Below are 24,514 nucleotides of genomic sequence, written 5' to 3' on the forward strand. Positions count from 1 at the left end.
TGTTTCTGTATCTATGTCACTGTATATCCATGTTTCTGTATACTGTATCTATGTCTCTGTCTATCTATACTGTAGTTCTTACCTGTAGTTGTAAGGCCTGTTGGACTCTCTGGGCCTTCTGTGTAGCCTGTTTCATCTTGGAAGAGCAGCTCTGTCTCATTTCCTCCAGCTCCCTCTCACAGCGACGCTGCTTTTCCTCGTACACCTACAGCACAGGAGGTCAGGTGTTAGAGGTCAGAGTTTACATACAGATACCACATCCAGAGGTCAAACTGTGAACCAGCACTATTACGGCTCGAAAAGCTATGGAATAATTTAGCTTAGTCAATAGAAACAGCAGAAACAACAGAAACATTTTATACATATTGGTCCTCGAGGCAACACTTTAGGCCTGCTTAAACCCCTGACATTACACAGACATGAGCCACACCACGATCGTGTGACTCGTGTTAATTAGGCAAACCATAAGAAAAAAAAGGTAATAAAGTTCTTTGAAAACAAAAACAAAGGGGTTGTTATTGGACCTCCCTGTTTCAGTCAATTATCCTCTCTTTGGTGTCTACTGAACAACTACTAAGTTAAAAAAAAAACTCCCTCTCACCTGACAGATGGCGGCCTCGTTCTCGTCCAGGTTCTCTCTGAGCTGCTGCAGTTCCAAATCCCTCTCCCTCAGCTTCTCCTCCAGCTCCCTCATCACCCCCTCGCACCCCTCCAGGGGCGGGGGTGAGTGCCCACACGACCCACTGTCCGACAGGGGCTGGCCGCGCCCGCTCAGCGACCCCGTGCTCTTACTGGATGACGAACGCCCGCTGTCCGAGTTAGAGTGACCGTGGGAGGTTGAGTGACTGTGAACCCCGTGGGTCACCGACCCTCCTCCGTTGGTAGTAGTAGTTCTTCCAGCTCCAGGCTCCAGGCCCACCCCGGACCCTCCAGACCCAGAGGCCTCGCTGTGGGCCAAGCTGTAGCCTGTACTGCTGTGAGTGGGGAGGCTGGACAGGGAGTTACGGCCAGAGTCTGACATGGAGCAGGACTGGCTGCTGCGAGCATTGCGTCCTCCGCTGTATGAGTTCCTTTTGCTGTCCGAGGAAGAGCAGAGCAGAGATACGACATTTCCGTAGCTCCCCGGGCTGTTGACCACAGTATTTCCATTATTCCCATTGATAGGTAGGGGCAGGAGGAGGTTGAGGCTGCCCTGGCTCTCAGAGAGGCTGCCCCCTGGCCTCGGGGAGAGGTACTGCACCGAGTGACGGTTCTTGGGGACCACTGGTTTGAACGCAGTGGGACGGATCAGAAACTTCTCCATGTTCTGTAATGGAAGACAGTATTTGTTAATGGTTCTTACAGAAAAGTACAGACATTATTACATTGTGTTTTCAACTATGATTAATTAATTATTATCATGTTCATTATTTTCATTATTGCCTGATAGGCCCTATCAAAGGGAATCTAATCAAGCACAGCACTGGGCAACACTTTATTGGGATTTCCGGTTAAATAAAGGTATGATAAAACAAAGGAAATATAAAAGAAACTGACGTTAGTGATATCAGCATTGCTAATTAGGAATGCCTGGTCTCCTCCCAATAAAGACAGGGACACTGATAGGGTGGAAGGTCATTCTGAAGGCTCTGATTGGTTTAATTGTTATTTATTGGTTTCCAGTAAGCAGTTTTCCTAATGATTTTTCTCACATCTCATTGACTATGTAAAGACACGAGAGAGGGGGGATGAAAAGAGAGAGGGAGAGGAGAAAGATAGAAAGAGAAATACAGGGGGACGGAGAGAGGAAAGAGACAGGAAGAGAAAGGCGAGAGAGAGAGAGAGAGAGAGAGAGAGAGAGAGAGAGAGAGAGAGAGAGAGAGAGAGAGAGAGAGAGAGAGGGGGGACAGATCAAGAGAAGAGACAGAAAAAGACAGCTCTATACACACAGGTCTGGTAAGCAGTTTTCTAAATGATTTCCCTCAGGCCTCAGTGAGTGTGTCAGTGAATGTAAGACAGCTCTGACATTGATTATAAGGTGCGAGGTGATTGATTGTTAACAATTGAAAAGCCTGGCCTCATTGGACCCCCCTTCGGGCCAAAAACACGTATTTTGAACGTCAACATTTTAACAGTCTAATAAATAGATTTCGCATGCTATTGCAAAAATTACAATTGGTTTCTGTTAATGAATGTAACATTAGAATATGAAAGAAAATGTATTTCAAGGAACACAATAGCAATTTCATTAGGTAATGCAACTGTAGGCTATACAGTGCATTTGGAAACTATTCAGACCCCTTGACTTTTTCCATTTTATAAACCATTTAAAACTGAAATATCACATTTACATAAGTATTTAGACCCTTTACTCAGTACTTTGTTGAAGCACCTTTGGCAGCAATTACAGCCTTGAGTCTTCTTGGGTATGAGTCTCAAGTGGTGCAGCGGTGTAAGGCGATGCATCTCAGTGCAAGACACGTCACTACAGTCCCTAGTTTGAATCCAGGCTGTATCACACAATTGGCCCAGCGTCATCCGGGACAGGGTAGGCAGTCATTGTAAATAAGAATTTGTTCTTAACTGACTCAAAACATTTTGGCTACAAGCTTGGCACACCTGTATTTGTGGAGTTTCTCCCATTCTTCTCTGCAGATCCTCTCAAGCTCTGTCAGGTTGGATGGGGATGTACACTGCACAGTTCTTTTCAGGTCTCTCCAGAGAAGTTCGATCGGGTTCAAGGCCGGGCTCTGGCTGTGTCACTCAAGGACATTCAGACACTTGTCCAGAAGCCGCTCCTTCGTTGTCTTGGCTGTGTGCTTAGGGTCGTTGTCCTGTTGGAAAGTGAACCTTCGCCCAAGTCTGAGGTCCTGAGCATCCCCACAGCATGATGCTGCCACCACCATGCTTCACAGTAGGTTTCCTCCAGACATGACGCTTTGCATTCAGGCCAAAGATTTCAATCTTGGTTTCTTCAGACCTGAGAATCTTGTTTCTCATGGTCTGAGAGTCCTTTAGGTGCCTTTTGGCAAACTCCAAGCGGGCTGTCATGTGGCTTTTACTGAGGAGGGGCTTTCGTCTGGCATCTCTACCATAAAGGCCTGATTGGTGGAATGCAGCAGAGATGGTTGTCCTTCTGGAAGGTTCTTCCATCTCCACAGAGGAACTCTGAAGCTCTGTCAGAGTGATCATCGGGTTCTTGGTCACCTCCCTGTCAAGGCCATTCTCCCCCGATTGCTCAGTTTGGCCGGGCGGCCAGCTCTAGGAAGAGTATTGGTGGTTCCTGTCAGGCTTGTCGTATGAAGGAGACCAAGGCGCAGCGTGTGTATCGTTCCACATTTTATTTAAACTGTGAAACTATGCAAGACATACAAATAAACTAATAAACAAAACAACAAACCGTGACGAAGAGGTGCAACATACACTTACTCAAAATAATCTCCCACAAAACCTAGTGGGAAAAACAACAACTTAAATATGATCCCAAATTAGAGACAACAATGACCAGCTGCCTCTAATTGGAGATCATCCCAAAAAACATCAACATAGAAATACAGAAACTAGAACCCCACATAGAAATACATAAACTAGACAAAACCCCCAACATAGAAAAAAGAAACTAGAACCAACATAGACATAAATAAACTAGACAAAACCCCTGTCTCGCCCCGACCTACTCTACCATAGAAAATAAAAGCTTTCTATGGTCAGGATGTGACAGTTCCAAACTTCTTCCATTGCAGAATGATGGAGGACACTGTGTTCTTGGGGACCTTCAATGCTGCAGACATTTTTTGGAACCCTTCCCCAGATCTGCGCATTGACAAAATTCTCTCTCGGAGCTCTATGGACAATTCCTTTGACCTCATGGCTTGGTTTTTATTCTGACATGCACTCTCAACTGTTGGACCTTTATATAGACAGGTGTGAGCCTTTCCATGTCCACTCAATTGAATTTACCACAGGTGGACTCCAATCAAGTTCTAGAAACACGTCAACGATGATTATTGGAAACAGGATGCACCTGAGCTCAATTTCAAGTCTCATAGCAAAGGGTCTGAATACTTATGCAAATAAGCTATTTCTGTTTAAGTTATTTATACATTCGCAAAAATGTTAAAAACCTGTTTTTGCTTTGTCATTATGGGGTATTGTCACGATTCCTACCGACGGTGGCGCCCCCTCCTGCTCGGGTGGCGCTCGGCGGTCGTCGTCACCGGCCTATTAGCTACCACCGATTCCCTTTTTGTTTTTCCCTTTTTTTAATGTTTTCTCACCTGCCCTGAGTTAGGCAATTAAGAGGGCTATTTAGTTCAGCTGGCCCGCACCCTATTGTGCGGGATTGTTTTTCTGTGTGTCGACTGCGTTTGTTCGACTGTGCTTGTCAATTGTATTTTTCCCTGTTGTTGGGAGACTTTTTATTTTGTACAGGTGGTTTTATTAAAATTACCACACAGTGTTCGCTGCTTCCTGCGCTTCTTTCCGCGACACTACAGACAAGACGTTACAGAATCCCGCACCACAAGGAGCATGGAATCAGCGGGAGCAGCGGGCACTCCACTACCCTCGATGGAGGAACGTTTCCTGCATAATACATCGGTCCTGCATCGCATCGGATCCGCCATGGACCAGATGATGGAGAGGATGGACCGATGGGAGAGGAGTGGTATCCTCTCTCCACCTACACCCCCCCGATACAACCATCTCCTCCTCCTACGACGTCTGGCTCTGGCGCGCTTCGCCTGGCACTCCCGAGGGAGTACGATGGGACGGCGGCTGGGTGCAGGGGGTTTCTTCTCCAGTTAGAGTTGTACCTGGCCACCGTCAGACCTGCTCCTACAGGAGAGGAGAGCGTGAGTGCCCTCGTTTCCTGCCTGACGGGCCGAGCTCTGGAGTGGGCTAATGCGGTCTGGAACGCTCCAGACTCGGCGAGGGACCACTACCCAGAGTTCACCCGCCGCTTTCGGGCTGTTTTCGACCACCCCCCCGAAGGTAGAGCGGCGGGTGAATGGCTGTTCCACCTCAGGCAGGAGACGAGGAGCGCTCAAGACTTCGTGCTGGAGTTTAGGACCTTGGCTGCTGGAGCAGGGTGGAATGACAGGGCCCTCATAGACCACTACCGGTGTAGTCTCCGGGCGGACGTCCGCAGGGAGCTGGCCTGTAGGGACACCAATCTATCCCTGGACGAACTCATTGATATGTCCATACGGTTGGACAATTTGCTGGCTGCCCGCGGGCGTTCGGAGAGGGTCCTGCCCGTTCCACCCCCGTGCACCCCGCCCCTACCCCTATGGAGGTAGGGGGGCCGTGCCAAGGGGCACCGGAGGAGGTGGCTCCTCCTGCACCAGCTGTGGTCGGAGAGGACACACGGCCGACCGGTGCTGGAGGAGCCAGTCTGGGAGTCGAGAAGGCAGGCAGAACACTTCTCGGTCACCTCAGGTGAGTCAGCACCAGATTCGCCCAGAACCCCCTGTTGGTCATGTGTTTTTGCCTGTTTCATTTTCTAAATGTTTTCCCTCTTCCCAGCATAGGGCGCTAGTCGATTCAGGCGCAGCTGGGAACTTTATGGACCGTGGACTTGCCATTAAGCTGGGCATTCCACGGGTGCCGATAGATTCCCCCTTCCCCGTGCACTCCTTAGATAGCCGACCATTAGGGTCAGGGCTAGTCAGGGGAGTCTACGGTGCCGCTGGACATGGTAACGCTGGGGAATCATAAGGAAAGCATTAACTTTTTTCTTATTGATTCACCTGCGTTTCCGGTGGTGCTGGGGGTCCCCTGGCTGGCTGGTCACAATCCCCTCATTTCATGGAAACAGGGGGTTCTCCAGGGGTGGTCGGAGGAGTGTTCAGGGAGGTGTCTAGGAGTTTCCATAGGTGCCACGTCGGTGGAGAGTCCAGACCAGGTGTCCACCGTGCGCATTCCCCCTGAATACGCCGATTTGGCGATCGCTTTTTGTAAAAAGAGAGCGACTAAATTACCACCTCATCGACAAGGGGATTGTGCGATAGATCTCCAGGTTAACGCTGCGCTTCCCAGGAGTCACGTGTACCCCTTGTCACAAGAGGAGACGGCGGCTATGGAGACATACGTCACGGAATCCTTGGGACAGGGGTACATTCGGCCCTCCATCTCACCCGCTTCCTCGAGTTTCTTTTTGTGAAGAAAAAGGAGGGAGGTCTGCGTCCGTGCATTGATTATAGAGGTCTAAACGCGATCACGGTGGGGTTTAGTTACCCACTACCTCTTATCGCTACGGCGGTGGAATCATTTCACGGAGCACAGTTGGATCTCAGGAGCGCGTATAACCTGGTGCGTATCAAGAAGGGAGATGAGTGGAAAACCGCCTTTAGTACCACATCAGGCCATTATGAGTACCTCGTCATGCCGTATGGGTTGAAAAATGCTCCAGCCGTCTTTCAATCCTTTGTTGACGAGATTCTCAGGGACCTGCACGGGCAGGGCGTGATTGTCTATATCGATGACATTCTGATATATTCCGCCACCCGCTCCGCGCATGTGTCCCTGGTGCGCAAGGTGCTTGGTAGACTGCTGGAGCATGACCTATACGTTAAGGCTGAGAAGTGTGAGTTTTTCAAACGAGCCGTCTCCTTTCTGGGTTATCGCATTTCCACCACGGGGGTGGTGATGGAGTGTGACCGCGTTAAGGCCGTGCGTAATTGGCCGACTCCAACCACGGTGAAGGAAGTGCAGCGGTTCTTGGGCTTTGCCAACTACTACCGGAGGTTTATCCGGGGGTTTGGCCAGGTAGCGGCTCCCATTACCTCACTGCTGAAGGGGGGGCCGGCGCGTTTGAGATGGTCGACGGAGGCGGACGGAGCCTTCAAGAAGTTGAAGACACTGTTCACCGAAGCGCCCGTGTTGGCGCACCCGGACCCGTTTTTAGCGTTCGTAGTAGAGGTGGACGCATCCGAGGCTGGGGTGGGTGCCGTGCTATCACAGCACTCGGGTGCGCCACCGAAACTCCGCCCCTGCGCTTTCTTCTCAGGGAAGCTCAGTTCGGCGGAGCGTAACTACGATGTGGGGGACAGGGAGTTGCTAGCGGTAGTCAAAGCCTTGAGGGTGTGGCGACACTGGCTTGAGGGGGCTAAGCACCCCTTTCTCATCTGGACCGACCACCGAAACCTGGAGTACATCTGGGCAGCGAGGAGACTGAATCCACGTCAGGCAAGGTGGGCCATGTTTTTCGCCAGGTTTAGGTTTACCATCTCATATAGACTGGGTTCCCTTAATACTAAAGCCGTCTGTATGACACGGATGACCGCCCCATCGATCCAACTCCCATCATTCCAGCGTCTAGGCTGGTGGCACCAGTGCTGTGGGAGGTGGACGCGGACATCGAGCGGGCACTGGTGTTGGAACCTGTGCCTGCGCAGGTGCCCGTGGGGCGCATGTATGTGCCGCTCGATGTTCGCGATCGGTTGATTCGGTGGGCGCACACGCTACCTGCGGCGGTGTAGAGAAGACAGTGCGGAGTCTAAGGGGGAAGTATTGGTGGCCCACCTTGGCTAAGGACGTGAGGTCATATGTCTCTTCCTGTTCGGTGTGTGCCCAGAGTAAGGCTCCTAGGCATTTACCGAGAGGGAAGTTACAGCCCCTCCCCGTTCCGCAACGGCCATGGTCGCACCTGTCTATCGACTTCCTGACAGATCTTCCCCCCTCTCAGGGGAACACTGCGATTCTGGTGGTTGTGGATAGGTTTTCTAAGTCCTGCCGTCTCCTCCCCTTGCCCGGTCTCCCTACGGCCCTGCAGACTGCGGAGGCCCTATTTACCCACGTCTTCCGGCACTACGGGGTGCCGGAGGATATTGTCTCTGATCGGGGTTCCCAGTTCAAATCCAGGGTCTGGAAGGCGTTTATGGAGCGGCTGGGGGTCTCGGTCAGTTTAACCTCCGGTTATCACCCCGAGAGCAATGGGCAGGCGGAGAGGGTGAACCAGGAGGTGGGCAGGTTCCTGAGGTCGTATTGCCGGGACCGGCCAGGGGAGTGGGCGAGGTATATTCCTTGGGCAGAGTTAGCCCAGAACTCACTTCGCCACTCCTCTACTAACATGTCATCCTTCCAGTGTGTGCTAGGGTACCAGCCGGTCCTGGCCCCATGGCACCAGAGCCAGACCGAGGCTCCTGCGGTGGAGGACTGGGTTCAGCACTCCAAGGAGACCTGGAAAGCAGTACAGGACTCACTGAAGGAGGCCAGTGCTAGGCAGAAAAGGAGTGCTGACCGCCACCGCAGTGAGGCGCCGGTGTTCGCACCGGGTGACAGGGTCTGGCTCTCGACCCGGAACCTGTCTCTCCGCGTGCCCTGCCGGAAGCTGGGGCCGCAGTGTGTGGGGCCCTTCAAAGTCCTGAGGAGGATAAACGAGGTGTGTTATCGGTTGCAACTCCCTTCCTATTACCGTATTAACCCTTCGTTTCATGTGTCTCTCCTCAGGCCGGTGGTGGCTGGTCCCCTACAAGAAGATGAGGTGCCGGAGGTCCCTCCACCCCCCCTGGACATCGGGGGGTCCCCGGCGTACAGCGTAAGGGCCATTCTGGACTCGAGACGCCGGGCGGGGGGCCTGCAGTACCTCGTGGACTGGGAGGGGTACGGTCCGGAGGAGAGGTGCTGGGTGCCGGCGGAGGACGTCTTGGACCCATCCATGTTGAAGGAGTTCCACCGCCTCCGTCCGGATCGCCCTGCGCCTCGTCCTCTGGGTCGGCCTCGAGGCCGGTGTCGGCGCGCTGCAGGGGCCGCGCGTCAGGAGGTGGTACTGTCACGATTCCTACCGAAGGTGGCATCCCCCTCCTGCTCGGGTGGCGCTCGGCGGTCGTCGTCACCGGCCTATTAGCTACCACCGATTCCCTTTTTGTTTTTCCCTTTTTTTAATGTTTTCTCACCTGCCCTGAGTTAGGCAATTAAGAGGGCTATTTAGTTCAGCTGGCCCGCACCCTTTTGTGCGGGATTGTTTTTCTGTGTGTCGACTGCGTTTGTTCGACTGTGCTTGTCAATTGTATTTTTCCCTGTTGTTGGGAGACCTTTTATTTTGTACAGGTGGTTTTATTAAAATTACCACACAGTGTTCGCTGCTTCCTGCGCTTCTTTCCGCCACACTACAGACAAGACGTTACAGGTATTGTGTGTAAGGTGATGAGGATTTTTTTTAAATTTAATCCATTTTAGAATAAGGCTGTAACTTAACAAAATGTGGAAAAAGGGAAGGGGTCTGAATACTTTCCGAATGCACTGTATGTACAAACGAAAAACCACTAAAACACCACAACTCAAGTGTTCAAATCCATTAAATAAACACAATCACAAAGATTCACTATTCATTCATTAAGGGCAGGGCTTAAGGAACATTATGCATTTAAGAAAATACATTTGGCAAAAATGTTTTTGAAATAGAGCTCAACGGGTAATTTTTAAGAGTTGTTTGACAAGAATATTCAATGTGGAACTGCAGAATCTGCTCTTTCTGATACTATATAGACATCCAAACGTTTTACCTGCTTGTGACTCTGTAGGGGAATCTTTAAAAGTCACAATTTGGCGCTCCGTTTACCTGCCTTTGTGTCAATTACAAACTGCGCTGTTCATCAGATTCTTCATATACAATTTAACAATTGATAATACTCTCACCCATCAGACTATTATCAATTGAATCTTGTCTTTCAGGAAACTCTATTTTTATATGAAATTAGTCAATATACACTACATGACCAAAAGTATACCTCATCGAACATCTCATTCCAAAATCATTGGCATTAATATGGAGTTGACCCCCCTTTGCTGTTATAACAGCAATTCCATATGTGTTATTTCATAGATTTCTTCGCTATTATTCTACACTGTAGAAACATTTAAAAAATAAATAAAAACCCTGGAATGAGTAGGTGTGTCCTAACATTTGACTGGTACTGTAGCTAGAAGTATTATTAGCTAGCTAGATTCTATGTTCTGTATATTAGCTTAGTGAGGATTTTACAAATGCGACTTACAACTGAGAAAGAATGAAAGTATACTAATGATAACACAATGAAATGTATGGGCATTATCAAAGGGAAGTTGGGATGGTCATTTCTTGACTAGGACTTATTATACACAGATACGACAACCTCGGGAACCACTTGACATTTTGGGAATTCCCTTCCGACACTCACCTTCTCCAGTTTTCCCGACACAGGGATGAGTTTGGGCGGCGGACCGCCAATATTCCCGTTGAGACCTCGGTTATCCCTCTGCTCCTCCGAGTCGCTACACGGACTCCCGATCGCCACCACATGGTTATCATTCCAGTCTCCTACAGTCACCACCTCAGTCACAAACCCATAGTTTCCATTCCCTGCACCAACACCACCTCCAGCCGCACACCCTGTCCCACCAGCAGAGTTACCTGACCGGGGCTGCTTCTTGGTGGGCAGTGGCGGGGGCTGGAGCTGTGTGGTCTGGATCTGGGTCTGGTTGTTGATGACCAGTAGTTGTTCCAGGGAGCTCGCGCTGTGCAGGGTGTTGCTATCACCCTGGAGCCTGAAACAGCTGGTGGTTGGGGTGTTATGGCGTGTCTTAGTGCTGAAATAAAAATTATTTAGAATAATAATTGATTGGAATTACAGTATATAGCATTTTTCCAGTAGCTCTTTTCCATAGTATTAAAAAAAACAAGTAACCTTTATTTAACTAGGCAAGTCAGTTCATAACCAATTCTTATTTACAACGACGGCCTACACCAGCCAAACCCAGACGACGCTGGGCCAATTGTGCGCCGCCCTATGGGTCTCTCTATCACAGCCGGTTGTGATAGAGCCTGGATTTGAACCAGGGTGTCTGTAGTGACACCTCTAGCACTGAGATGTAGTGCCTTAGACTTCTGCGCCACTCGGGAGCCAGTAAGGGAGGAATCCCTAGCCTGGTCCCAGATCTGTTTGTGCTCTTGTTTGGCATGACAATCCCAGGAGTTGGCAAGAGAGCAGAAACAAGGTAAAAAAACTGGAACCCAGGCTAGGAAATTATCTCATCCACGACCAATATAGCCTGAGTGTCAGTCTGTTTGTGCTATCATGCCAACTCCTTGTCACTTATTTTCCAACCATGTTTGGCTTGACCAGGACAACAATAAAGTAGGCAAGCGCACTTAAACAGACTGGCACCCGGCCACGACTAATGAGTAGCACCCTACCTGAACTCGCTGGCTGCCCGGCAGTGTCGCTGCTCCTGATAGGTCCGGCCAGAAATGAGGCTGCTGACGGAGCCCATGGTGGCTCCGGGGCCACAGGGGCCACAGGGCCCTCCAACCACGGGGGAGAGGGAGACGATGTTGAGGCTGGTAGGAGGCTTGGGGTGGTCAGTCGTGGACACAGGCAGGGTCTGAACCAGAGCCATGGTACCTGGACAAGGCCGGACATACACTGAACACACACTCTGCATCGAGAGAGAGGGGAAGAAAAGTTTAATTTCAAGTACACTTCATTGGGACATTATTAAGGCTGATCATTGTTACAGGTCATAGTTAAACACATTTCCCATCCTTTCCCTTCAACATTCAAAATATGAAGTTAAAAAAATCTGATTTAGCGAGACAGAAAGAATGCGGGTGAGTGTGTAGAACTGTGTTTGTGTGCTTCGTGTTTAAGTGTTTCATTTCCAGACAGTATTATGTTAGTGTGAGTTGCCTGGGGGACAGAAAGGGGACATATTATACACACACACTCACTGTCCCACATATAGTACTTCAAAGCCCATTCCTCCCTGGGGCTTCCAGGCAGGACACCCATCAACTCTATGCCAAATTAAATCAGTGTTTTTTGTCCAGGATACCAAGCGCCCAGTACACAAGTGCAGGGAACACAGGCCATTTTCAACCAACAGTCAGAGAAAGGATAGGGAGCAGAGAGAGAGGGAGGAAATATAGGTGGAGAAATGAGGACATAAAGAGAAGGAGAAAGGAATTGGGGATTCCTAGGTTCCGAGGATGACACCTACTGATGAGGGCGTAATAGTAGTGTCAGAGCTGTTCAACAACTCTATCAATTACTGGTCACTCCCTAACATCTCAATGACTCTCCGCTGGAGGGGTGTGTGTGTGTGTGTGTGTGTGTGTGTGTGTGTGTGTGTGTGTGTGTGTGTGTGTGTGTGTGTGTGTGCACATATGAAGACGCAAGCAAAATTCAGCGGTGTGTGTGTTATGCTAGAAGTTGACCGTTTCCCAGACCAGAATCATCATGAATCATGTCCTCCTTTCACCATCCCCCATCCACCCCCACCCCTCTCCTCAGCCCCAGCCCAGCCAAGGTCTACTCTGCCTGGGGTAATGGCATTAGAAGACCCTTCGGGATGGTGAGTGACCCCTCCCCCACCAGCCCTAACCCTGTGACCCCAGCAGGAGTGGGATGTAGCTGGGCAGACTCCCTACTCTCTCCTCCCTGACATCCAGCAGCCTGGTTTTGTTCCTGCTGCTCTGGGATACAAAGCCCCAGATCTCATTTCCCTCTGATGTTGTTCACTGCCTATTTCTAAAGTTATGAAGTTCCTCCCTCGCATGCAACTCCTCCTCCCACATATACACATTCCCTGCCCCCTTCTCTTTCACTAGTCAGACTGAGCAAAAATTCAACCCCCCCCCCACCTTCTCCTCTCCAAAACATGCTGAGAAAGTGGGTGGGTTGTTTGAGCGCTCCTTTGCTTCAGAGGCAGTGAAGGCAACAAGCAGAGGGTGATTTGGAAGCATGACACAAAAACATGCGACAAAACATCCAAGTGTCTCTTTCTTTGGAAGCTTATGTAAAGCAGTTTAACACATTTTCTAGTATGAGTATTAGAGAAGTATTCCTTTATAGAAAACACTTTAAACATGAAGCAAAGTGCCAAACGATTTTGGGTAGCACTTTAGTGCTGAAATAAGGGGTAACGGCAGGGACATAACAGGAAACGACGAGAAATAACACAGTAACGACAGGGTAATAACCCGTTCAGAGTTAGTATCTAGCTGCTAAATAACAACATAAAGGGTGACACATTTTCCTGGTTGTTATGTAGAAAGAAGTATTTGTTACTTAAAAACTATAAATACTAGAGGCTAATAAGCACAAACTATGTAGTAAGTATTCAAGGCCATTTCACCTGTACTCAGCAGCACTGTATATACTCATATAGAATGTAGAAAGAATTTTTATTCAAAAGAAACGCTTGAGAAACTACATCATACTGTATGTGGGCCAACCACAAAACAAGGCTTTTGGTAGCTACAGTTGAAATCGGAAGTTTACATACACCTTAGCCAAATACATTTAAACTCAGTTTTTCACAATACCTGACATTTAATCTTAGTAAAGATTCCCTGTCTTAGGTCAGTTAGGATCACCACTTTATTTTAAGAATGTGTAATGTCAGAATAATAGTAGAGATAATTATTTATTTCAGCTTTTATTTCTTTCATCACATTCCCAGTGGGTCAGAAGTTTACATACACTCAATTAGTATTTGGTAGCATTGCCTTTAAATTATTTAACTTGGGTCAAACGTTTTTGGTAGCCTTCCACAAGCTTCCCACAATACGTTAGGTGAATGTTGGCCCATTCCTCCTGACAGAGCTGGTGTAACTGAGTCAGGTTTGTAGGCCTCCTTGCTCTCACACACTTTATCAGTTCTGCCCACAAATCTTCTATAGGATTGAGGTCAGGGCTTTGTGATGGCCACTCCAATACCTTGACTTTGTTGTCCTTAAACCATTTTGCCACAACTTTGGAAGTGTGCTTGGAGTCGTTGTCCATTTGGAAGACCCATTTCCGACCAAGCTTTAACTCCCTGACTGATGTCTTGAGATGTGGCTTCAATAAATCCACATAATTTTCCTCCTCACGGTGCCATCTATTTTGTGAAGTGCACTAGTCCATCCTGCAGCAAAACACCCCCACAACATGATGCTGCCACCCCCATGCTTCACGGTTGGGATGGTGTTCTTCGGCTTGCAAGCCTGCCCCATTTTCCTCCAAACATAACGATGGTCATTATGGCCAAACAGTTCTATTTTTGTTTCATCAGACCAGAGGACATTTCTCCAAAAAGTACGATCTTTGTCCCCATGTGCAGCTGCAAACCGTAGTCTGGCTTTTTTGATGGCGGTTTTGGAGCAGTGGCTTCTTCCTTTCTGAGCAGCCTTTCAGGTTATGTCGATATAGGATTTGTTTTACTGTGGATATAAATACTTTTGTATCTGTTTCCTCCAGCATCTTCACAAGGTCCTTTGCTGCTGTTCTGGGATTGATTTGCACTTTTCGCACCAAAGTACGTTCATCTCTAGGAGACAGAACGCGTCTCCTTCCTGAGCGATATGACGGCTGCGTGGTCCCATGGTGTTTTTCCTTGCATACTATTGTTTGTACAGATGAACGTGGTACATTCACACGTTTGGAAATTGCTCCCAAGGATGAACCAGACTTGTGGAGATCAACAATTGTTTTTCTGAGGTCTTGGCTGATTTCTTTTGATTTTCCCATGATGTCAAGCAAAGAGGCACTGAGTTTGAAGATAGGCCTAGAAATACATCTACAGGTACACCTCCAATTGACTCAAATTATGTCAATTAGAAGCTTCTAAAGTCATGACATAATTTTCTGGAATTTTCCAAGCTGTTTAAAGGCAGTCAACTTAGTGTACGTAAACGTCTGACCCACTGGAATTGTGATACAGTGAACTATAGGTGAAATAATCTGTCTGTAAATAATTGTTGAAAAAATTACTTGTGTCATGCACAAAGCAGATGTCCTAACCGACTTGCCAAAACTATAGTTTGTTAACAAGAAATGTGTGGAGTGGTTGAAAAACGAGTTTTAATGACTCCAACCTAAGTGTATGTAAACTTCCGACTTCAACCCTAGCTAGCCTAGCTAAACAACCTAGCATTGCATCACACAGTGTATAACTCTTTTAACACAGTACTAATACATCACCAACTTTTACGTGTTATAAACTTTTTAAACAATACATAACTCTCCTCAGCAAGCATCAAAGAAGACTGAGGAGAGAAAGCGCAGTGCAGGCTGCTGATCTGATGTTACTACGGACCAAAGCCATAAATCCAAAAGCGATTCTCAATCACAAAAGGCAGGCATGAAAAATAACAAAGAGCAACGAAAAGTATATTTTCAACAAAAAAAATGTTGCTTTAGAATACAGTGCTGAAGCACCCTAGTTATACTGAATGAAGTACCAGTAATGAACATAATAATTATAGTCAGTAACAACTGACTATTTGCACATCACCTGTAAGTACCGGATAACTAAGAGCAAAAGACCCAAAAGGTATGTTTGTGGTTGGCCTACATACAGTCTAAGTAGGCCTATGATGTCTTTTCTCAAATCAAATAAAAAGTATTTCTACAAAGGTTCAGGTGAAATGGCTTTGAATACTTACTACATAAGTTGTGCTTCTTACCTTCTAATATTTGTAGTTCTAAAGTGCTTTATCTTGGCCAGGTCGCAGTTGTAAATGAGAACTTGTTCTCAACTAGCTTAACTAAAGGTGAAATAAAAATAAAAAATAAATAAATAAAAGTAGTTACTTTATACATAACAACCAGGAAAATGTGTCACCCTTAATATTGTTATTTAGCTGCTAGATACTAACTATGAATGGGTTATTACCATATTGTTACCCTGTCGTTATTTCCCTGTTGTTTCCTGTTAATTCCCTGTGGTTACCCCTTATTTTAGCACTGTAAACTAACGTGCTACCTGAGTTTGTTTGGTGGTGCAACTCTATTCCCCATCTTTGAAGACCTTCTCTCATCTGACAGATGACTGAGGAGATAGAACAGAGGAATTAGGTTCCTGATACCTCTGTCTTTCTAATATCTAGTTGATGAGACTGAGGGGTAGTGTCGTGACAGTGGATCTTTACCTCTACCCTGATAGGATCCGTGACTGGAATGGGATCCGTGACTGGGAAGTATAATCCCGTTATAAGTAAGTTTGATCCAGTCTGTTAATAAGGCCAGGGTTGCCACAGGGAGGAAAGGATTATTCTGGATATCTGAGTCACCTCTGGAATCTCACGGAATCTTCGTAGAGTTTCGGAATGTCTATGTTGCTCCAGACAGAGAGAGAAAGAAAGAGGTGCAGCAGAGATACCAAATCTATTGGGAATAAGGACACTCAAGACTTAATCCTGTTTGGTTAGTGTTTGGTGTGCACACAGATTGTGAGCAGGATGGGTGAAGGAGGTAATTTTGTGTTCAAGCATTCTCATTTTGATGCCAAATCCACCACTGGTGTGCATGGCCATAGAGCTCTATTTTCATGTCATCTGACCAAAGCACCGATTCCAGATCCAAGTGCCAATGTCGTTTAGCAAACTCCAGGCATTTACATTTGTTGGTTGACATCAAAATAGAGCTGTTTGTTCACGCACACCAGTGGTGTGTTAGGCATCGAAATGAGAATGCATGAGCAGAAAATAACCCTATACCTACTGTAAAACATCGTGGTGGATCTTTGATGTTATGGAGCTAATTTGGTTCCACTGGTCCTGGGCTACTTGTTAAGGTCAGGACCCCACATTTCATTGTGCCAATCAAGATCTTTTAAAATTTAAGAAATAATATTATCTCTGTAACTGCCTTAGTGATCAAATTCTCTCAGTTATGCAAGATCACCACCGGTGCCATTAAGGTCCAGACCTTTTGTCAGAGGCCGCATTACAGGTTACAATGACAGCCTTTCAGTTGCAAAAAAAATATCAGGCTTTGCATGTGGAAATGTTGTATCATGTACTACTACACAAAAACAATGTTTTAAGTGAGAATTAGGCATTGGTCTGAAGCTGAAAAATTAAGAACATTTACGTCACATGAGCACCACAATACCTACAGTACTTCCCCCACGCTCTACCAAGGTTTTCCAGCACACATCTTTGACCTACTACAGTAGCTATGTTGGTCTACTGTACTTCAAATGTGTAGGCAGGTTGCTTAGGATTCAAACCTTCTCAAACAGCCTAATTCATACTCTTCAGAAGGATAATGGACTTTACAGTGTCCTGCTATTAAAATAATGTATATTTTTATTTATTTTTATTTCACCTTTTATTTAACCAGGTAGGCCAGTTGAAAACAAGTTCTCATTTACAACTGCGACCTGGCCAAGATAAAGCAACGCAGTGCGACAAAAACAACAACACAGAGTTACAAATAAACAAATGTACAGTCAATAACACAATAGAAAAATCTATGTACAGTGTGTGCAAATGTAGAAGGGTAGGGAGGTAAGCAATAAATAGGCCATAGAGGCGAAATAATTACAATTTAGCATTAACACTGGAGTGATAGACGTGAAGATGATGATGTGCAAGTAAAGATACTGGTTTGCAAAAGAGCAAGAGGATAAATAACAATATGGGGATGAGGTAGTTGGGTGTGCTATTTACAGATTGGCTGTGTACAGGTACAGTGATCGGTAAGCTGCTCTGACAGCTGATGAATAAAGTTAGAGAGGGAGATATAAGACTCCAGCTTCAGTGATTTTGCAATTCGTTCCAGTCATTGGCAGCAGAGAACTGGAAGGAAAGGCGGCCAAAGAAAGTGTCGGCTTTGGGGATGACCAGTGAAATATACCTGCTGGAGCGCGTGGGTGTTGCTATGGTGACCAGTGAGTTGAGGTAAGGCGGGGCTTTACCTAGCATAGACTTATAGATGACCTGGAGCCAGTGGGTTTGGCAACGAATATGTAGTGAGGGCCAGCCAAAGAGAGCATACAGGTCGCAGTGGTGTGTAGTATATGGGGCTTTGGTGATAAAATGGATGGCACTGTGATAGACTACATCCAGTTTGCTGAGTAGAGTGTTGGGGGTTATTTTGTAAATGACATCGCCGAAGTCAAGGATCAGTAGGATAGTCAGTTTTACGAGGGTTTGTTTGGCAGCATGAGTGAAGGAGGCTTTGTTGCGAAATAGGAAGCCGATTTTAGATTTAATTTTGGATTGGTTAAGCTTAATGTGAGTCTGGAAGGAGAGTTTACAGTCTAACCAGACACCTAGGTATTTGTGGTTTTCCACATGTTCTAAGTCAGAACTGTCCAGAGTAGTGATGCTAGTCGGGCGGGAGGGTGCGGGCGGCAGCAATCGGTTGAAGAGCATGCACTTAGTTTTACTTGCATTTAAAAGCACTTGGAGGCCACGGAAGGAGTGTAGTATGGCATTGAAGCTCGTTTGGAGGTTTGCTAGCACAGTGTCCAAAGAAGGGCCAGGTGTATACAGAATGGTGTCGTCTGCGTAGAGGTAGATCAGAGAATCACCAGCAGCAAGAGCGACATCATTGATATATACAGAGAAAAGTGTCGGCCCAAGAATTGAACCCTGTGGCACACCCATAGAGACTGCCAGAGGTTCGGACCACAAGCCCTCCGATTTGACACACTGAACTCTATCTGAGGAGTAGTTGGTGAACCAGGCGAGGCAGTCATTTGAGAAACCAAGGCTGTTGAGTCTGCCAATAAGAATGCAGTGATTGACAGAGTCGAAAGCCTTGGCCAGGTCGATGAAGACGGCTGCACAGAACTGTCTTTTATCGACGGCGGTTATGATATCATTTAGGACCTTGAGCGTGGCTGAGGTGCACACATGACCAGCTCGGAAACTAGATTGCATAGTGGAGAAGGTACGGTGGGGTTCGAAATGGTTGGTGATCTGTTTGTTAACTTGGCTTTCGAAGATTTTAGAAAGGCAGGGCAGGATGGATATACTGTAGGTCTATAACAGTTTGGGTCTAGAGTGTCACCCCCTTTGAAGAGGGGGATGACCGCGGCAGCTTTCCAATCTTTGGGGATCTCAGACGATACGAAAGAGAGGTTGAACAGGCTAGTAATTGGGGTTGCAACAATTTCGGCGGATCATTTTAGAAAGAGAGGGTCCAGATTGTCTAGCCCAGCTGATTTGTAGGGATCCAGATTTTGCAGCTCTTTCAGATCATCAGCTGTCTGTATTTGGGTGAAGGGGAAGCGGGGGGGAAGGGGCTTGGGCAAGTTGCTGCAGGGGGTGCTGAGATGTTGCCCGGGGTAGGGGTAGTTAGGTGGAAAGCATGGCCAGCCGTAAAAAAAATGCTTATTGAAATGATCGATTATCGTAGATTTATCAATGATGACAATGTTTCCTATCCTCAGTGCAGTGGGCAGCTGGGAGGAGGTGCTCTTATTCTCCATGGACTTTACAGTGTCCCAAAACATTTTGGAATTAGTGCTACAGGATGCAAATTTCTGTTTGAAAAAGCTAGCCTTAGCTTTCCTAACTGACTGAGTATATTGGTTCCTGAGCTCCCTGAAAAGTTGCATATCGCGGGGGCTATTCGATGCTAATGCAGAACGCCACAGAATGTTTTTGTGCTGGTCAAGGGCAGTCAAGTCTGGGGTGAACCAAGGGCTATTTCTGTTCTTAATTCTACATTTTTTGAATGGGGCATGCTTATTTAAGACGGCGAGGAAAGCACTTTTAAAGAGCAACCAGGCATCTTCTACTGAAGGGATGAGATCAATATCCTTCCAGGATACACGGGCCAGGTTGATTACAAAGGCCTGCTCGCTGAAGTGTTTAAGGGAGCGTTTGACAGTGATGAGGGATGGTCGTTTGACCGCGGACCCATTACGCACGCAGGCAATGAGGCAATGATCACTGAGATCCTGGTTGAAGACAGCAGAGGTGTATTTAGAGGGCAAGTTGGTTAGGATGATATCTAAGAGGGTGCCATGGTTACGATTTAGGGTTGTACCTGGTAGGTTCATAGATTATTTGTGTGAGATTGAGGGCATCAAGCTTAGATTGTAGGATGGCCGGGGTGTTAAGCATGTCCCAGTTTAGGTCACCTAGCAGCACGAGCTCAGAAAATAGATGGGGGGCAATCAATTCACATATGGTGTCCAGGGCACAGCTGGGGGCAAAGGGTGGTCCATAGCAAGCGGCAACGGTGGGAGACTTGTTTCTGGAAAGGTGAATTTTTAGAAGTAGAAGCTCAAATAATTTTGGTACAGACCTGGATAGTGAGATAGAACTCTGCAGGCTATCTCTGCAGTAGCTTGCAACACCGCCCCCTTTGGCAGTTCTATCTTGTCAGAAAATGTTATAGTTAGGGATGGAAATTTCACGATTTTTGGTGGCCTTCCAAAGCCAGGATTCAGACACGGCTAGGACATCCGGGTTGGCGGAGTGTGCTAAAGCAGTGAATAAAACAAACTTAGGGAGTAGGCTTCTAATGTTAACATGCATGAAACCAAGGCTTTTAAAGGTTTGGGAGTGGAGCTAGGGGCTGCAGGGTTAACCTCTACATCACCAGAGGAACAGAGGAGGAGTACGCTCTCCAATGTGCGCTCTGAACGTTCCGAGAGCGAAGCGCTCTGAACGTTCCGAGAGCGAAGCGCTCTGAATTTACCAACAGACAACCTGACAGCACAGTTGCAGTCACCAACGCTCTGGATAACATAAAAACAGCCTAACTGTAACATCTGCTTCCAACTCACACTCTCAAACATGTAGATTCCCTGAACGTAGCTCACTTTCCAGCCCACTTTCCAGCTCACACTCTGAAACACATAGATCCCCTGAACGCAGCTCACTCTCCAGATCCCAATCACCTGAATTCTGATCACCTGTTCATACACCTGTATGTCATTATCACACTATTTAGTTCAGTTCTTTGCACCCCATCATTGTGAGGTATTGTTTGTTTTGTGACATACTTCTATTTGGAGCGCTGTTTTTCACGTAAATTATTCCTTCCGTGTATGATAGTTTTTGCCTGCCTCACTAACAACGCCTTTTGCCTATTCCTTCCATGTACCTTAGCCTATCGGATTTCCTGTTATCAACCTATTGCCTGATCTCCCAGACGACATTACTAGCCTTTTCCCTGTCTGTACTGTTGCCTGTTTGTACCCTCTGTGTATGACCTTCTGCCTGCCCCTGGACCCAGCTACCTGCCTCCTCCTGTGGTCCTTTACAATAAACACCTGCTGCGCTTGAAACCAGCTCCCTGTCTCCCATCATGTTCATTACACTAACCAGCTCTGCTAGGGAGAATGAGAATGGGGGAGTGCTCAGTCCTCCTTTTCCTGTAGTCCACAATCATCTCCTTAGTCTTGGTTACGTTGAGGGATAGTATTGGCACCTACTGTAAGTATCGCGATCAAATCATATTGTGAGGTCACTGGCAAAGAGGTGGGGCTTTAGGAGCGATTGAAAGATAGTGATGCACTCCAAGTCACTGATGGCGGAAGTTCCAGAGCCTAGGAGCAACCCTGGAGAATGCCCTGTCGCCGAAGTTCTAGAGCTTCGACCTGGGAATGACAAGGTGGCCTGCTGTGGTCGAACGGAGTGCGTGTGTGGGTTGATGGGGGAGAAGAAGGTTTGAGAGGTAAGGGGGGGGGGCAAGGTGATGAAGGGCTTTGTAGGTCATGCCTGAAAATATGAAGAGTGGTATTCAGTGATGTATTGTGTTGGATTTGCCCCAAACATAACTCTTTGTATTCAGGACATAAAGTACATTTATTTTCCAATTGTTTTGCAGTTTTACTTTAGTGCTCTTTGCAAAACAGGATGCACGTTTAAGAATATTTTTTATTCTGTACAGGCTTCCTTCTTTTCACTCTGTCATTTAGGTTAATATTCAGGAGTAACTACAATGTTGTTGATCCATCCTCAGTTTTCTCCTATCACAGCCATTAAACTCCGTAACTGTTTTAAAGTCACCATTGGCCTCATGGTGAAATCCCTGAGCGGTTTCCTTCCTCTCCGGCAACTGAGTTAGGAAAGACACCTATATCTTTGTAGTGACTGGGTGTATTGATACACCATCCAAAGTGTAATTAATAACTTCATGCTCAAAGGGATATTCAAAAGGTGCCCTTCTTTGCGAGGGATTGGAAAACCTCCCTGGTCTTTGTGGTTGAATCTGTGTTTGAAATTCACTGCTCGACTAAGGGACCTTACAGATAATTGTATGTGTGGGGTAGTAGTCATTCAAAATCATGTTAAACACTATTATTGCACACACAGTGAGTCCATGCAACTTATTATGTAACTTGTTAAGCAAATTTTTACTTGCCATAAGAAATATTTAGGCTTGCCATAACAAAGGGGTTGAATACTTATTGACTTGAGACATTTTAGCTTTTCATTTTTTATTAATTTGTAAAAATGTCTAAAAACATCATTCTACTTTGACATTATGGGGTATTGTGTGAAGGCCAGTGACACAAAATCTCAATTTAATCCATTTTAAATTCAGGAATGTGGAAAAAGTCAATGGGTGTGAATACTTTCTGAAAGCACTGTAAAACGCAGTTTTAGTTTTTAATTGCCCTTACATTCCTACACTGTGACTGTCTGTCTGATGTCTCTGTCACCTTCCCTCACATGGCTTGAAGACCTGTAGCGTGTGTGTGTGTGTCCACTTCTTACTAACCACTATGGCTGCCAGTCGGCTTCTGTGTTAGCCAATTTTTCCTTGTCTAGTTTGGGAAGTACCTAGCGTTGCTGAATTCTCAATCAGTCTGCCACCAGGTACTGACCCACTTCATTAAAGCAGGCTTTCTATGCTGTAACACAGAATACATGCACGTGCACATGAACATGCACATGCACACACACAGATCAAACACAGCTAGAGAATGGCAACAAAAGCCAGTTTAGTTTTTTCTTTTATGGCCAACCGTTTGCTATTGCAGGCTTCAGCTGCTCTCTCTGTTTGGATTGGTCGCCATGGCACCAGAGAGGCCTACATGTTTCATGCCCGGGGTGGAACAAGATAGAGGGAGGGAGGGTGGGAATAAGAGAAAGAAGAAAGGAAAAGGAGAAAAACTAAAGAAAGAAAGAAAGAACAAAAGAAAGAAAGAATGAAAGAAGATACCGGGAATAGGTAAAATAATAAAAAGAGAGAAAGAGAGAGTGAATGAGTGAGTCAGGGTGTGAGTCAGTGTCTCTGTGTGTGTGTGTGTCAGTCTGACAGGGGGCAGGTTGGCTCCTTAGCATCTCAAAGCATCTGGGCTCCATTATGTCCAGACTGTAGAGAGGGCTGAAGACTGAATCACACACACACACACACACACACACACACACACACACACACACACACACACACACACACACACACACACACACACACACACACACACACACACACACACACACACACACACACACACACACACACACAGCAGGTGGAGTTCACTGTATGGGCATAACAGGAGTGTTAACCTGTCTGGGCTAGGGGGCAGTATTTTCACGGCCGGATGAAAAACGTACCCAATTTACACAGGTTACTACTCTGGCCCAGAAACTAGAATATGCATATAATTAGTAGATCTGGATAGAAAACACTCTGAAGTTTATAAAACTGTTTGAATGGTGTCTGTGAGTATAACAGAACTCATATGGCAGGCAAAAACCTGAGAAAATTCCAAGCAGGAAGTGGAAAGTCTGAGAATTGTAGTTCTTCTTTTGATTCTCTATCGAAACTACAGTGTCTGTGGGGGACGTTGCACTTCCTAAGGCTTCCATTGGCTGTCTAAAGCCTTCAGAAAGTGGTTTGAGCATTTTCCTGTCACTGGGCAGATAATAGGAGCTCAGTTTTTGAGTGGACTGCCTGGCAACAAAGGGATTGGATATGCTCGGTCCCGTGAGCGCGCCCCTCCTTCTTTTCTTCTTGAATGAATATGCTATTGTCTGGTTGGAATATTACCATAATTTTACATTTAAAATACCATAAAGATTGATTTTAAACAGCGTTTGACATGCTTCTAAGTACGGTAATGGAACATTTTGACTTTTCGTCTCTCGTTCCGCGCTCGCGCGTTATGCCTTTGGATAAGTGATCTGTACGCACAAACAAAACGGAGGTATTTGTACATAAATATGGATTATTTAGAACAAAAAGAACATTTCTTGTTGAAGTAGCAGTCCTGGGAGTGCATTCTGATGAAGATCAGCAAAGTTAAGAGCATATTTCTAATACTAATTCTGAGTTTAGGTTGCCCCGACCTTGGCGGGTGTCTGAATAGCTCACCGTGATGGCTGAGCTATGTACTCAGAATATTGAAAATATGCTTTCTCCGTAAAGCTATTTTCAAATCTGACACAGCGGTTGCATCCAGGGGTAGTCTATCTATAATTCTTAAAATAATTGTTATATATTTTGTCAACGTTTATGATGAGTATTTCTGTAAATTGATGTGCACATTCACCGGACGTTTTGGTGGGAATACATTTTCTGAACATCATGTGCCAATGTAAAATGCTGTTTTTGGATATAAATATGAACTTTATCGAACAAAACATACATGTATTGTGTAACATAATGTCCTAGGAGTGTCATCTGATGAAGATCGTCAAAGGTTAGTGCTTCATTTAGCTGTGTTTTAGGTTTTATTGACACATGTCCTTGCTTGGAAAATGGCTGTGTGATTATTTTTGTCTATGTACTCTCCTAACATAATCTAATGTTTTGCTTTCGCTGTAAAGCCTTTTTGAAATCGGACAATGTGGTTAGATTAACGAGAAGTT

General features: G+C 46.3%; 1 protein-coding gene across 2 annotated transcripts in view; it reads right to left on the bottom strand.

Annotated features, from left to right (window-relative positions):
• Positions 1-24,514, bottom strand: part of LOC106613059 (leucine zipper putative tumor suppressor 2 homolog) — a 101,674-nt gene that overhangs the window by 8,160 nt on the left and 69,000 nt on the right. For both annotated transcript variants that reach the window (XM_014214942.2, XM_014214950.2), the window contains 4 exons: positions 11,156-11,397; positions 10,140-10,548; positions 602-1,306; positions 83-205 (listed from right to left, as the gene is read on the bottom strand). In XM_014214942.2, the coding sequence (XP_014070417.1) occupies positions 83-205; positions 602-1,306; positions 10,140-10,548; positions 11,156-11,358 (1,440 nt within the window). In that variant the 5' untranslated portion in view covers positions 11,359-11,397. The remainder of the gene's footprint in view (positions 1-82; positions 206-601; positions 1,307-10,139; positions 10,549-11,155; positions 11,398-24,514) is intronic.

The sequence above is a fragment of the Salmo salar genome, chromosome ssa01 (assembly GCF_905237065.1).
Source record: "Salmo salar chromosome ssa01, Ssal_v3.1, whole genome shotgun sequence".
Classification (NCBI taxonomy): domain Eukaryota; kingdom Metazoa; phylum Chordata; class Actinopteri; order Salmoniformes; family Salmonidae; genus Salmo; species Salmo salar.